General features: G+C 41.2%; 1 protein-coding gene across 1 annotated transcript in view; it reads right to left on the reverse strand.

Annotated features, from left to right (window-relative positions):
- The window catches only part of SCG5 (secretogranin V), a 32,396-nt gene extending 17,277 nt beyond the window's left edge, over positions 1–15,119 (reverse strand). The window contains exons 1-2 of the mRNA XM_061997923.1: positions 15,091–15,119; positions 13,781–14,013 (exon numbers count right to left, since the gene is read on the reverse strand). Of these exons, the coding sequence (XP_061853907.1) occupies positions 13,781–13,994 (214 nt within the window). The 5' untranslated portion in view covers positions 13,995–14,013; positions 15,091–15,119. The remainder of the gene's footprint in view (positions 1–13,780; positions 14,014–15,090) is intronic.
- Between the last annotated feature and the right edge of the window lie 1,743 nt (positions 15,120–16,862).

A 16,862-nucleotide genomic window follows, 5' to 3' on the forward strand; every position in this document is an offset into this window, starting at 1 on the left:
AAAAGATTCAGAAAAAATTCAGAAAAGAGGTAGTTTGGCCAATCTTAGCAAGACGATACAAAATAGAATGGATCATGAGTATCTGCTGTGAATAAATAAATTCTAGATATCAAATTAAAGGTTTTTACTTAGAAAGTCATGCTAGATGCCCTAGTTTTTATATTTTTGCTCTTAAACTTCATGAAGCAGATTCTTAAAAGTATCCAAGCTCTTCTCAGATGCACAGAGGAATACTTCCCTTGTATAGTAATTGCATCTCTTACAATCTTGAGCTGTACAAACTCCAAGCAAGTATGACCTGCAAGGGAAGCCTAGTATACTGTGTTCCATTTGTATAAGATTCCTAAGGGTAAATAGATATTAATCAGAAATGTAATACCAACTTTGCTAGTTTGCAGAACATTTTGCTAATCTAGACCATTAGTTCTTATCACCGGGAAATATCTTCGAAATTACTTCTAGTGCATCCTCTCTGATACAGAGATAGCTCTTCCTCCTTTCACCGTGACAGCTTTCCATACTATCCTGCACTTCTGTCTCCACTAATCTTGCCATGTCTACCTTTGCTGTGTCAACACATTCAAAAGCAATATCTCATCACTAAACAATGTCACGTTTGGCAGAATGCTTTCTGGTACTCTTCATAAAATCATAGAATCATAGAATGGTAGGGGTTGGAAGGGACCTTTAGAGATCATCTAGTCCAACCCCCCTGCAGAACCAGGTCCACCTAGATCAGGTCACACAGGAACATGTCCAGGCGGGTCTTGAAGACCTCCAAGGAAGGAGACTGACATCCACCCTAGATATTTGTAAATATTAAGAAGATATAAAGATTTAGATATTTGTAAATATTAATAAGATTCCCCCTCAGTCTCCTCTTCTCCAGACTAAACAGCCCCAGTTCCCGCAGTCTTTCCTCATATGAAAAATGTTCCAGTCCCCTGATTATCTTGGTATCCCTGTGCTGGACTCTGTCCAGAAGTTCTCTGTCCCTCTTGAGCTGAGGAGCCCAGAACTGGACATGTGATTCTAGATGAGGCCTCACCAGGGCAGAGCAGAGGAGAAGCAGAACCTCCCTCGACCTGCTGGCCACACTCTTCTTGATGCATCCCGGGATGCCATTGGCATTCTTGGCCATGAGGGAACATTGCTGGCTCATGTTTACCTTATTATCAACTGGGACTCCCAGGTCTCTCTCTGCGGAGCTCTCTTGTGTCTTTTTCCTTTCCTTTATTATCTGCAAGACTCCCCAATGTGTAATCTCACTCATTCAAAGTGTCAGAAAAAATTCTTAATTTAAAAAAAAGTGCTTTCATTTCCGTTACGCCTTCTAACATCACTAAAACTTTACAATCCCAATGCCATTTCCCCTGTGCATCTTCAGCTAGCTTCATCCTAGAGAATCTTACCCTGTTTGCTGATATCAAGATCAGGAAATTAGAGGCAATACAAAAATTATAAATTATCACATTTTCTCTGTTCCACAGGAGCTGCTAAATAAAAGAACAGAGAAGGAGTATAGGAGAATGAAGAATGGATAAACGCAAATCCCCTCAACTTCCTTAACTATTCAAGAGCAAGACTCAGGAAACAGAAGAAAACAGTAGCTATACACTATACACTGCAAGCATCCCAGACTCCATAGTCAGCTTGTCTTCTCCTTAATGGACCAAGTTCCTTAAAACTGTAAAGATTCATTTCCTTTTTCTCTGCAGAGAGATAAATTCATTTAAATGTTTTCTAAAGCCTTAAGCATACACATCACACAATTACTGACCTTGCTTTCAGTGAATAATTCCATTTTATCCTATATTTTAACTATGAATAGTATAAATATTTAAGATATTAAATGCTTTTATTGTGAAATTTTTAGAAACAAACTAATGCCCATGCCTCTCTTGCAATAAATGTCTCAGTGGCTTATATGCCATTATTCTTCATTACTCAAATTGCACACATGATAAAAAAAAAATCAGCAGCTCACTTGCTGACAGAGCATAAAAGCAATCTCTTATGCCTCCCTTGGTTGAACAGTGCTCTAATGGACTGTATTAATTTGTCCTTCAGAGTAAGCAGAAAGGTCTCTCACTTCATGATGACTATAAGCTTACTCCTTTTACAGAGTGGAACCTGCAGCACACAGCACTGCACCCCTCCAACCACCACGCTGCCCTCCCACTGCTGTGCATCAGCAAAGCCAAGAGAAAGGACATCCAGCAAACAGAAGAGGCCTGTACTTGCTATAACATTCCCTGGCTAATGGTAACATGTGCAGCACATGGTTCTGTGAAGCAGGGCAACAAAAAGAACCCCGTGGCCTACTTTATACCATGAGGGATAGGACAATATTTCAATCCTGCCAGTGAAAGACTGCAGCACTTTTACTCACTGGCATCAGGTACATGAGATGCTGAGATGCTTATTCAGTGTCAACACACTCATAGAAGAACTCTTTTCACCCCTGTAATCTAAGGCATGGAGGCACTAAAGTTGTCCAGAACAGCATCATTCCTGTTTCTACTGCTTCACTGAACTTCAAAAAATTTCCCTGTCCATATCTCCATTCATAATTATTCAGTACCATTTTCCATGCAGAAGGCTCAAAGTCCCAGCTGGTTCTTTAGCACAAGTGTTTAAAAGCTTCACATGCCTGTCCGACAGCTGCCAGCAAGGTAGACTTTCCAAATCCCTCAAACAGCCCCTTGTTTGGGGCTACAAGGCTCCCAACTCTCTGCTTCAATGAGTTGGTACAACCTCACAACTCAAAAAAAAAAAAAAGAAGTCTTCCTATTCAAAGCTTCTGCCAACATGGCCCAAGTCCAGATGAGGTTTCTTTTGCACTTGAATAAAAGTATCAGTACACAATGAAGATGCAGGAGAGCAGGAAGAACCACTCTGCCAGGTAAGACCAGACCCAGTGCTGGTCTTTGACACTGCAGGAGGGACACGGGCTGGCTGGCCTGGTGTATTAAAACTTCCCAAGGGGACAAAAAAGCTTCTTCCTCCCTCCTGTTCAGGGGTTCAGATCATTCCTCTTCTCATTCATCGCTGCAGCACATGTGATGGGAAAGCACAGACAGAATAGCTCTGGAAACCTCCAGAGTGTGACAGAGATCACATTTCCTGCACAGGACACCACAACCAAGAAAAGAAAGAGTCTCTTTTTTGTTTAGACTTCTAAAATACCGCTTTATAGAATCAAATAAATTTTAAGCGCTTTTCCCACTGCAGGCTAAATTAAAATTCAGGTGGGAATAAGGGAAACACACATGATTTTGAGCACAATTTCAAAAAGGTATAAAACCTAAATAATGTCTGCAAGGATTTATTTTATGCATGTGAAAGACAAGCAGGGAAAGAAATCTTTGAAAACAAGAGTTTATCATAATTTGTCTGATCCTCACTGGTAGAATTTTTAATACTTACAGACCATATTCCATTGCTAGATAAAATTCTACAGTTTCATTTTAAGTTTCTATATACCATCTGCCAACACTAAAAAACAGAAGTACTATAAAGCATCAGACAGCAGAGGAGTTACCATATTCCCTCTCTTCCTCAGATTTCTTATTTCTCTTACAGGATTATTTCCCTCTAGAAACATGTACAAAATAAATAGTTGCAGCTACAAATCCCAGTCTAATTGATTAGTTACTTTTAGGTGCACGAGAATCTACTTAATTCTAAATCCCTACAAACGTGGCAGCTTTCTTCTCTGAAAAGTCCCATCTCGAACTGCTTTTGCATTTAAAGATGACTTTACAAATGGCAGCAGTAGCCTATACCATATAACAGTGGCTACTGGGAGGTCTGAAGAAGTGGAATCACTTAATCTTGGTTCCTTAAAAGAGGAATGTGGCACCTGTACTCCCTCCTGCAGTCATGAAAACTGCTATGTGCATGTTGTTTCAAGAAAAGGTTCAAAGCTTTAAATCTAAATAGGTCCTTTAGTCAGTCTTACATGCAAATAACAAAGGTCTAAGGAGAAACAGAAATTAATACACATTCGCCACTGACCAACTTCTCAGAGAAGCACACTATTTTTGTGGACTTTCCCTGCCTCTCCCCAGACACACCAAGGAGAAGAGCGTAGAGCCTGAGCAACTCCTTCAGCACAGGGGTGTTGAGGAAGGGCACGTTCCCAAGTGCAGAAGTGGCGGAGCCCACAGTGGTATCACCCACCACCTTCATTGGATACTGCCCTTGCTCATCAAGCAGGAGCTGCAAAACCACTGGGGCAACACAATACCACCTCCACAGAGCAATACAAACACCAGCTCTGCTTTCCTATTGTTCACTGCTGATCATGGCTCATAAAGTCATATGGAAGCATGAATATTATGAGCTAAATTTTCAAATTCTTGACTTTAATGAAGAAGAAATAAAGTCATAACACCCCATTATTTTCCTGTCTGTGGCATTACAGGTATAATCGTTTCATGTACCATTTCTTCACAAAGCCGTGCCATGTCACTTACAGAGAGAAAGAAAAGCCACTGTAAACGATGGCTGCCATTTGGCAGTATCGTTTGGCATTCATAGAATCATAGAACGGTAGGGGTTGGAAGGGACCTTTAGAGATCATCTAGTCCAACCCCCCTGCAGAACCAGGTCAACCTAGATTAGGTCACACAGGAATATGTCCAGGCAGGTTTTGGAAACCTCCAGAGAAGGAGACTCCATAACCTCCCTGGGCAGCCTGTTCCAGTGCTCCCTAAACAGTGAAATAGTTTTCCCTTATGTTTAAGCGGAACTTTTTGTGTTCCAGCTTCTTTCCATTACCCCTTGTCCTGTCACTAGATACAACAGAAAAAAAGGGATGTCCCAACCTCCTGACACCCACCATTTAGATATTTGTAAATATTAATGAGATTCCCCCCTGAGTCTCCTCTTCTCCAGACTAAACAGCCCCAGTTCCCGCAGCCTTTCCTCATATGAAAAATGTTCCAGTCCTCTGATCATCTTGGTATCTCTGTGCTGGACTCTCTCCAGAAGTTCCCTGTCCCTCTTGAGCTGAGGAGCTCAGAACCGGACACAGTACTCCAGATGAGGCCTCATCAGGGCAGAGAACCTCCCTTGACCTGCTGGCCACACTCTTCTTGATGCATCCCAGGATGTCATTGGCCTTCTTGGCCACAAGGGCACATTGCTGGCTCATGTTTAGTTTATTATCAACCACGACACCCAGGTCTCTCTCTGCAGAGCTGCTCTCCAGCAGGTCAACACCCAGCCTGAACCGATACATGGGGTAGTTTCTCTCCAGGTGCAGGACTCTGCACTTGCCCTTGTTGAACCTCATGAGGTTTCTCTCTGCCCCACTCTCATGTCGGTCGAGATCCCTCTGAATGGCAGCACAGCCTTCTGGGGAATCAGCCAGTCCTTCCAGTTTGGTGTTATCAGTGAACTTGCTGAGGGTACACTCTGTCCCCTCACCCAGGTCGTTGATGAAGATGTTGAACAAGACTGGATCCAGAACTGATCCTTGTGGCCACAGGCCTCCAACTCGATTCTGTGCCATTGATCACCACCCTCTGGGCTCTGTCATTCAGCCAGCTCTCAATCCACCTCACTGTCCACTCACTCAATCCACACTGCCTGAGCTTTCTGATGAGGATATAATGGGAGACGGTGTCAAAAAGCCTTGCTGAAGTCAAGGTAGATGACATCCACTGCTCTCCTTTCATCTAGCCAGACAGTTATGCCCTCGTAGAAGGCTGTCAGGTTGGTCAAACAGGATTTCCCCTTGGGGAATCCATGTTGACTCCCCCTGATAACCATATTTTCCTTCCTATGTTTAGTGACAACATGCAGGATGAGCTGTTCCATCACCTTTCAGGGATGGAGGTGAGGCTGACCGGCCTGTAGTTTCCTGGGTCGTCCTTCCTGCCCATTTTGAAGACTGGAGTGACACTGGCCTTTCTCCGGTCTCCAGGCACCTCACCTGTCCTCCATGAATGTTTGAAAATGATGGAGAGTGGCTTAACAACCACATCAGCCAGCTTTAAGCTTGGCCAACAAGTCTTTAACCTCTTACTCATTCACCCAGCACAAGTCCTCTGTTTTCCAGACCATCCTACTGTCCTTGCTGGACTGGGCTTCCCTTGGCTGTAAATCAAAGAAAGCATTCAGTAGTTCAGCCTTCTCTGCATCCTCTGTCACCAGGGCACCCTCTGTGTTCAGCAGTGGGACCACATTCCCCCTAATCTTCCTTTTGCTGCTGATGCATACATAAAGAGCAACTCCATCTTCTCACCCTGTCAGTCTGTCTTTCCTGAACAATCCATAGCCCTCCATGGCTGTGCTCCAGTCATGTGAGCTGTCCCACTATGTCTCTGTGACCACAATGAGGTCGTAGCCCCACATCTGCACCCACATCTCCAGTTCTTCCTGTTTATTCCCCAGGCTGCATGTGTTGGTTTAGAGGTAACACTCAAACACACAGGTTTCCCTGGATGGAGGGAGGAGGATCCTCCCCAGTTTGGCTCTCCCTCAGGGTGAACAACCTTCCGCATCGCAACACGGTGTGTGGCTGAGGGGCAATTACCATTGCTTCTCCTGCCCTGTCCTTTGTCCTTGCTAGACAGAATGGCTTCTTCTATGTTATTTCTCCCCCCACTCCCCAAGTCCTTCAGTTTAAAGCCCTCTTGATCAAGCTGGCTAGCCTATTCCCAAATATTCCAGTGCCCTTATGAGAGAGATGTATTCTTTATGAATGCCCTTTAATCACAGATGGCACTGTCATTAGCTTTTAAATTAGCATTCTCAATCACCTCTCCCACATCAGGCAACACTGTTCAATAGCCAAATTCTGGTTGCATTCAACATTACAAGTTAGGGATTAAAATACAAAGAAAATGATAGGTATTTTTAGTCAGATCTATACAAATCCAGATGTCTCCCACAGAAATGTATTTTAAAAGTGTAGCTTTAGCATTTTTATTTCATGTTACAAATTTGAGATGTTCTTCTTAAATTTTGAAATCATATTTTCTGGTCTATTTCAGCAATTTGAAAAAAAACCCTAAACCTAAACCCAAAAACCAAACCCTGAAGGCAGAGACTATTAGAGTGATGTTGGGGTTTGATTTTGTTTGTTAAATGTCAGGTCTATAATCCAGCACTTGATTAAAGTCACATGTGCTTCAGCAAAAGCAGTCCCAATGTGAATGTAACTTTGCATCTCAACTGCAGTAGGACTTTATAGAACAAATGCAATAATCCAAATTCCAAACAATTTTGAACTCCTTTAGCACCAAATCAGTACAGCAAAGCAGCCCCAGAGCAGTGGAACTGCACACTGCCAGCCCAGGGTCTCCTACACTGCTACCCTGGCACAGAGGATGCAAACTAGAGCAACAAGGACAGTACCATCACATTACCATGTGTGCTGATCCTCAAATAGCATGCTCCTATGTGACAGTGCTTATGACCTCTAGTGACCCAAGGAAGTCCAGATATCTTTTGGATATAAGCATAGCACATGCTAGCCTGGAAAGCAAAGGTCACTCCCGCACTGGTTTCACTGAGCGCATTCATAAGCAAAAGTTTTGGCAACTTTCTAAAAGGAAGATTTAATGGCCCTCGTAGGAAACAAGTAGTGGCCTTGCAGGTATGTTATGGACCAGATAGAAAGGTAATTCATCACTGTCTGTCTTAGCTTTCTTATTAGGAAAATGTAAACAAATCAGACATTATTAACATGCGTGAGTAATTTGCATCATTTTACAGCCAGCAGATTTCATGCAAAGTGCTATTTGTACAGAATCTGTACTGACAGGTCATTAACTACCAGTTGTTTACACAAGTATTAGTATAATGTTTAGGCATCTTTTGAGTTTTATCATCTCAATCAGGCAAATAGTGACTAGTTTTTTCCCAACAAAAATAAACAAGTCTTTATTTCCTCTCAAAATAATGAAAAAAACAGCCTTTTCTCAGTAGCTATAAGCATTCTCTGCTGGAGAATCAAAAGCTTCCCAAATAGACATCATATTTTGTTACTACTACAAATGATCAGGATTTAAGAGACATTATTTAATGTCAGTATTATTCTTCTTTTGCAGATTGAAACATTCAGATTCTCTGGGCTGTCATACCATCACCTTTATCAACCATCACCTTATTTGAAGTCTTTTATAAGAAAATAAAACACTGAAATCAAACACTAACAAGCCACCCAAGAGACCTTCTGCTGTACTGAATTGTACAGGAGGTGATGAAAACATAAGGAGATGACATTTGCAAAATGAAAATAGGACTTCTAATTTCCCTTTATGAACTGAAGTGCTATAAAATGCCCGAGCTGAGCTACTGGTGCCCCCATGTGTTTAAATGAGATTTTACTGTTCTCCTACATGGTTTAATATAGTCTTGAAATTTGCATTACATGTATATCCCCTTCCTCCTCAAAAACCCTTAAATATGGGCACAAACTTAAAAGCATGCAAGGAAATAAAAAAAAATCCATGTAGCTTCTTACTTCATAAACTTCTTGCCAGGCAGAAAAAACAACTTTATGTTTTTGAAGTAGAGTCTTGCATCTGGGAAACAATAACCCCACGTACCAGTACAGGTTGGGGAATAAACTCATAGAGAGTAGTGTAGAGGACATGGGGGTCTTGGTGGACAGCAGGATGACCATGAGCCAGCAATGTGCCTTCAAGGTCAATGGCATCCTGGGGTGTTTTAGAAAGGCTGTTGGCAATAGGTCAAGAGAGTTTCTTCTGCCTTCATGAGACCACATCTGGAATACTGTGTCCATTTCTGGGCTCCTTAGTTAAAGAATGACAGGGAGCTGCTGCAGAGAGTTCAACACATGGCCACCAAGATGACGGAGTGGAGCATCTCCCCTACAATGAAAGACTGAGGAAGCTGGGGCTCTTCAGTTTGGAGCAGACTGAGAGGTGACCTCATTAACCAATGATAGGACAAGGGGCAAAGGGTACAAGCTGGAACATAAGAGATTCCAAAGAAACATAAGGAAAAATTTCTTCACTGTGAGGGTGAGGGAGCACTGGAACAGGCTGCCCAGATGGGTTGTTGAGTCTCCTTCTCTGGGGACATTCAAAACACACCTGGTCGAGTTCTTACGTAACCCTCACTAGGAGGTCCTGCTCTGGTAGGGGGGTTGGACTATCCAACCTTTAAGATTCTGTAAAGTGCTGAAGGCATTTCTTTATTCTTTTTCCTATTAACTGAGATATAGCCTCCTTCTTGTTTGTAGAAAACCTGAATACAGCCTAGTGATGCTTGTACAATATTTTAGTGATAGACTTAAAGAGTACCTCAGAAACACAGCTATTCATCAAAAATTTCTGTTTTGCTTTTCTATGTGTTTTTTGTCATTTTATAGATACTGCTTAGTGACTCCAATACAGCTTTCTGAAAACAACAAAAGCAAACACGGTTAACGAAATTGAAGTAGCCAATATGGGTGTATTACTTTTAGGATTTAGGGGATGCTGAGAAATAAACTCTATTAAGTCGTCAGCAAAAAAAAGCTGCTCCCAAGATACCACCTCAGGGGTTAAAAACATCTTTGACATTCATCAGGTAGGATCTGTTTGGCTTCTGCCATGTTGACATGCTATGCATTGTCTGTTGGCCATGGTGCACAGGTACAGGGACCATGTATATATTTCTCCTGTGAGCTGCTTCCACTCAGCTAACAGAGCCCTAGCACTGGCAGATTGCTCCAGAGCTCCCTGTGAGCTTGGGAGCAAAGCCAGCCTCCCCAGGCTGTTCATACTGACAACCCGAGGAACACCTTCCCTGCTCACAGACCTCTGAGCTCCCAACCTATGTATTTATTGATTTCAACATAAAAGGCTGTAACCTGTAACTTCTTTCAGTTAACAAGCCATATTTTTTTTTTTCTATCAACAAGAAAACTATCTGGTCACTTAGAAAAAAGAACACCTGTTACTAAATATATTTTCTAAAAGGTGCCCATCTTTCAGTTGTCTTTGGTACAGAGTAAGTTTATGACTTCATTTCCTACAGCCAAGGCAGCCCCAAGCATTTTTGCAGCAGAGGAGGCACAGGCAACAGGGGAAGGAAGATCACATATAATTCCTTGCAACACATCTGCCCTCTGGTTTTTAGCATTTTAAAATGTGGTGATTAACACTGGAAAAAATGTAGATAACTGAGATGGAAAATTGGCATAATTAGGAAATCTGCTTATGAGCTAACAGCAATAGTATTTTTGTTACATATAAAATTATTAAGATCTTATTCATCTGGAAAAGTTTATTATAATAATCACTCAAATTTGCAAACATTTCATTATAATCAAGCTGCTGATATAAACTTGTCTACATTATGGCAGCCTAAATTTGTTTCCAGATTCCAAAGCCACAGAAATTAATTTCTCCTGACAGCACCTCACTTGCAGTGTACACATATAATGAGTGAAATCTTGGCCTTTTAAATATCAGTGACGCTTCTGGAAACCTGGCTCAGCTGAAACCGATGGCACCCACAGCTGTCAACACTGCTGCAGGTCTACACTGCTGGGGCAATTTCTGACAAAAACATTTTCTTAAGTAATGGTACCATTTTGCTGTTTTTGTAGGGACATACTAAATTTATTAAGCTCTGATTGATAGAAGTTTTGTCATGCTGAGATGCAGTATCTGGTTAAAATAAGAAATGGATGTACATCAGAAGAGTCAGTGGGTTGATGATGATGCTTGCATGGGATGATGCAGATTTTAAACTGTCTACACTGGTTACTGCAACCTGTAGTCTGAGAAATAACTGGAAGTCAGCACTTCTGGAAGCTCAGAACTTCTCATAAATACCCAACTCTGTTCTCCACTACTTTCAGCCAGTGGTAACAGTGTGACTGTGTTGTGGAAAGCCCATAGGTGAATCCTTCAGAATCTGAAACCTTGGACTAATGTACTCTAAAAACACACGTATGTTACTTTTTCTATACCTCAATTACTCTTCATATGGATACCACTTAGAACATCAATCATAAGTCCTCCCCAGTCCTCTTCAATACTCCTGTCAGACGACATCTATGTTATAGGTGCAGCATTTTTGCTTAAACATTACAACCCACAACATTGTTTCTTGCACTGCTCAGTTCACCACCTTCACATTGGCCAAGAAGTATTTGAGACAGATACAAGCAAACTGTAAGAGTTAACACCATCAGAAACATTCTTCTACAAAGTCCTGCAGGTCTGTTCAGCAGAGCAGAGATTGGGGCTTCAACCTTTGAGGAAATTCTATTTCTACACCATGTGATGGAATTTAACAAAAATATGTGTGTAAGATCCAGCCTCTTGCCCTCAACAAACAAATCAAAACTGTCCCAGTTCAAAAAGTTCACAATAGTTTTACTATATTGAGCATTACACTCATCTGCTCATGTCAACGCCTCATAAGAGTCCTCATTCACATGCTTCCTGTTCTCATTCCTTTTGCCTGAATCCAGTTCCTATTCTGTTATTTTCAAAAACCTTGTCTGACTGGAGCTGCCAGTGGGTCAGGAGCATCAGTCCTCTGGAAACAACTAAGTAGTGGGCAGACTGCAAGGAAAATGGTAAAAAAAGCTGTTTTTCAGGGAAATACCATATGTGGAATCATTATGTGTGGGAATCTCTTACACAGCTAGACTGTTCCAAATATATGTCTTACCATGCCATTACAGCAGTTCTGTTTCCAAAGTAGACACCTAATAGAAAGTCAAACTCATTGTGCAGGTTTTTCCTCATATTACATAAAAGAATAAATATTGAAAGAAGATGAAATGGAGCATTCTTAACTGATTAGCAGTTGGTATATTAAACTCTAAAGCCTTTCACAATATAATAGTTAAAATCACTGGTACAGAATGAAATGTTAGTTTTGTTGGATTACCTGTCCTGTAATTCACAATCTATATTTAAAGTCACAATGAAACTGTATTGACTTACACATACTTTTAAAATAAGCAGTATAAGAAAATATTGTATAGAATGACATAAAACCATGTTAATCTTGTAACTCAAACCAACACTTTCAAATGCTTTAAGTTGAAGTTTCTAGTCAGATACTGTTAGAGATACCTAGCTATCCATAAGTAGACATACATCACCACAAGAAACCATGAAAAGCAGCATTCTGCATGCAGGCGTGATTTATATGTCTATTTCTACAGTGATTCACAGGGTTCACCTCACAAGATTTTCTTTTGCAGAAATTTCTCAATAGGTTATTAAATACCCATGGCAGACTTGAAAAAAAAGAGTCATCCTCATCAAGACAGGAATGTTAAATGCAATAAATAAACTCCATTTATCACCTTTCAGTTTTACTTTGCTATATAGACAGAACGTATTTTTATCTTAAAAAAGTAAAAAAAGAAAAAACAAATTAAAATGTCTGTCCAGTTGTCCAACTTGTTTTTTGTAGAAGACTGTACAGAAGACTGGAAAATTAGTATTGTTTGAGGCTCACAAGCACGGGAAAAGTTTCAATACTTAAAAGAAGAGATTCTTAATCTACTTTTGCTAACACTGTAATTAGAAAGTAATAGCAAACAGAAGAGATGAAATATTTGTCAGAGATCTAGATTTGCACATCTATTTTAAGGTTTAAAAAAAAAAAATCTGGGGAAAAGAGGGACAAGGAGAGTAAAATTACTCACATATAAACAGTGATAAATGAGGAGGAAAAGGCATGGACCAAATATTACTCCTTAGGCCTAATTTCTGCCATTTAAGATGCAGAAAAGTATATATCCATCAAAGTTTCTTTAGAAAATATATAAGCAATTATCTAGTAGAAATGCCCATTTGGTTTAATCCTCTCCTTAGACCCCATTAAGGAAATTGTATCTCTTTAGCTAGGATAGTCTGTAGATTTGAATGTAAGGGCACAGACATGTCAACTGTGAAGGCTTGCTCCACCACGTCAAATTTGTTTAATACTGAGAGAAAGGAGGAGAGTTTCTGCTCTGTTTTGATGTTACACCTAAAGTATATAGTTGAAAGTTCCCACCTAAGCTATAATATTTGGAGTTTGCAACTTTAGCCTTTTGTTGTAATCCACAAAGAAAAACTAGTTTATTATAATTCAAATAGCAATACCTTGCAACATTATCCTAAATCTGTAACATTTGAGTCAAACATTTTAGATGGCTTGCATAGCTATCAAAGACTGATTCCAAGGAAAATTCACTCACACAAAGCAAGACCAGAAGCACTGGCCAAAAAACTAATCCTGAGCTCAAATATTCATTCCAACAATGCAGTATTGACATGCTACTTGTTAGCACAGAAATGGGAGCACTGCTGTCCTGCCCACCCACTCATCCTGGTTCCACAGTGTCCTGCAGCACATAGAAGGACCTCTGCATAAGATTTCTCTCTTATCTTGCATGACACCAAAAACATTTGATCTCTTCTGGTCTGCAAATGTTTCTAAAACTCCATGTGATTTGGGTTCTCTAGCTCACATTTGTTTCCTATGAAATAATATATCTCATATATTTATACACATCGTTGAGGACAACATCAGTAAACTCGTTGTATTGAGGTACTAGAGACCAGACACTTCTAAGACAACATGACTTTTTCTACAAAGACTGTACATTAATAAAACCCACTACTTCTTCTGCCAAAATCATTACATTAAGAATGGTAAAAGATGAATGATGGTTTTACAGGACTAGGTAACAACAAGAAGTACATGATTTTATGCTCAAAATATTGGGTATCTATATGCAAAACAATAATTATTACAAAAAAAATCATTATAACTCCAAGTAGAAATTAGCTACCTTCAATGCTCTGTGGACCAACCAGATTCATAGCCTGGTGTGCTGGATATTCTACCCTGGGTCTGGCAATGCCCAATTGCTCCATAACCCCATGGAGAAGCCTCTGAACATCTACTTCAGAAACTCTGTCAGGGGCCCTAGGGCTGTGGCTAAAAGCTGAAGCCAATCCAAATGCCAGCAGCAGTATCATGTTACAAAGCGAGGCAGTTGTCATTCTGGCAGTCCCTTTTATCCTGTGAAAAAGAAAGGTAATTCATTAGAAATGACAGAGGGAAAACCATCCAAGTATACATACTGCAAATAACTTCTGGTCTTAATACTGCACATCACAGCTTTCCAGTGTAGCTCCTAAGGGCAGCTGAAAATCCAGACAGCCGGAAACTGGGTGGGGGAGTTGGGGGGTGGAGTGGATAAGTTCTTCTAAAAAATATTAAGTAGCAAACTGCAGATGTCATTTTTTCTGACTTGCATTTGCCTATAACATTCATAAACAGTCATTGCAATCAAAATGGATGCACTGCTTCATTTAATGAGTACATGTTTCCCCTCCCCCCCATGTTCATTCAACTGTTTTATGGAGCTCTGGCCTAAAAGCAAAGAACTCTTCAGGCAGAAGCTGTGTTTTCCAAGCTCTATGCTTTCATTGCCTGAAAAATGAATCACTTAGATGCTGTTGAACAACCTGGTTTATGTTTTATTTGTACCTTAACCTAAGAGGCTTCCTACTTCATATACATCATCTTCCCCATCTGAGGCAAATAGGGATGATTTGTTTCCTTGAATACCTTCCACTAAAAGACTGCACAGTGTAGTTTAATTATGAAAAAGAACCAAAATTCAAGCACCACTTACTATCCTTTTTGAGAGATTGAATTTTAATCAGAACGCTTGTTTCATAAAGCTCCTTTTCCCCTCACATCAGAGAATTATTAAAATGAATCACTTCCAATCCCTCGAATAAACAAAAAGCCTCAAGTCCATCTTGTCTTCCCTAAAACACAAACACAGCTGCCCGATTTCTCCATGCCAAACATTTAAGGATGTTCCATTGCTCCAGTCGCTCCATGCAAATCACCTGAAAACATCTTCGAGGCAAAAATGGCTGCAAAAAAAAACCCCAGTGCTGGAAATATTTCCCGCTACGCCTGTGTGCCGCTCCCCCTGCCCTCGGCTCCATCAGCCTCTGCAGCACAGCCGCACAGAGCCCGACCACCTTTGCCCAGGAACAAAAGCCTGCTTTCGGTAAAATATTCTGCGTCATTGTGCCGACCCCCCACGATCCCTCGGCACCCGGTCAGCCCTGAGCTCACCTCCCGCTCCCGGCGCGACGGCTGCCGCGGTTCCGCGAGTGCGGCGACTCCGCGGCCGCGCATCCTCCGTGCGCAGTCGCGGCCCCTCGCCCCCCTTCCCCTGCAGCCGGGCTCCGCCAGTACCTGCCGCCGCCATACGCTGGCTGAATGGGTTTGTGCAAGGATGAAGGTACAAACCTTGGGGAGGAAGATAGTCAAGATCTCTCTTTTCAACTAAATACAATAATCTGGAAACAAACTGAAGGTTAGTGGAGGATTAGCAGCCCCACAAATAAGATTTTACATATTCCTAGGAATTTGGCCATCTTCCAGCTGCAGTTTCTCTCCCTGGAATAACATGATCAGCAGTTTATTTACAGAATGACAGTATTTCCTATCTGCAGGTTTACAAGGTAACAACATGGCAACCATCCCTAAGCACTTGCAGGTAAAGGTATCCAGGTTAAGCACATCCATATGCAACACCCACAGCAGAGGTTAACGGAACAACAGCTATAAAAGCTGTCATTGCAAAATGAAGTCTATCATTTAACAGCACTTGGAAAACAGTGATTTCTAAAGGCTGTCCTTGTGTAACGTACCTTCACTGCTACTGATATGACTCTGGTGTTCCAGTTTAGGGTAAATATCTGCAGAAAAGCTCTGTGATGATACTCCATAAACCACAACAGATTGATGAACCATACTTTTAAATGCAGATTATTCTCTTTCTCATCTCTAGAACATTATACATGTCTGTAACTTGCAGGATGAAGCAGTATAAACCTCAGCTAGTGTTTCTAGCCTTCTTCCAAAACATGGTAAAAGGATAGGTGCCTGAACTGTTATGTAAAACCTCTGAAAACAGAGCCTTTAACTTTCTTTGACACTCTTTCCTTTAAGAACTTGTCAGGCTCTACCAAATCTCCCTTTCTGATGTTTGAGTCTACCAGTTCAAGATGAGCTTGTGTTGACATTAAAAAAATAGTTTGCTGTCCCACCCATGACACACTGCCAAAGCTACATTAGCATTCAAAATATTTGGTAGAGCTACAAAGATGATGAGGAGTCTGGAATATGTGTCTTACAAGGAAAGATTGTGAGACCTGTGGCTATTTAGCCTGAAGAGGATGGGGGGACTTTATCAACACCTGTAAATAAAGGAATGGGTGTCAAGAGGATGGGGAGAGTCTTTTTTTCTGTAGTTCCCAGTGACAGGACAAGCAAGGGGTAACAGGCACAGGCTGGAACACACAAAGTTCCACTGGGACAGGAAGAGAGGAATTTCTTTGGTGTGAGGGAGCCCTGGCACAGGCTGCCCTGGGAGGGCATGGAGTCTCTTTCTCTGGAGCTTTTCAAAACCCATCTGGATACATTCCTGTGTGACCTGATCTAGGTGGATCTGCTTTAGCAGAGGAGTTGGGCTGGATAATCTCTAGAGGTCCCTTCCATTCTAACAGAAAAAAAAAAAATCTTGCTTTTTCCAACATGAATTAATGTAACAGCTCACAATTAGGGAAGAAGGCAGATCTTGTTTTCTTCCTCATGACATGACCTTTATATCTTTCTGCCCTATTTCCACTTCCTACTCTGCTTGCACCAGCTGGCAGGTGCTTTGCTGAACCTCCTTTACGTCAGTGAAACAATACAAAACTTGGTGATTTGGTGCCTACATTTAGCCCAAGGTGGGATCTGCCAGCATCAGCTGAAGGCAGAAGGGAGCAGCATGTAGCAAAAGCAGGGAAAAGCATCTTCCTCTTTGGATGGGGACAAACAAATTTGTTCTCTTTTTT

Source organism: Colius striatus, chromosome 6 (genome assembly GCF_028858725.1).
Source record: "Colius striatus isolate bColStr4 chromosome 6, bColStr4.1.hap1, whole genome shotgun sequence".
Taxonomy (NCBI): domain Eukaryota; kingdom Metazoa; phylum Chordata; class Aves; order Coliiformes; family Coliidae; genus Colius; species Colius striatus.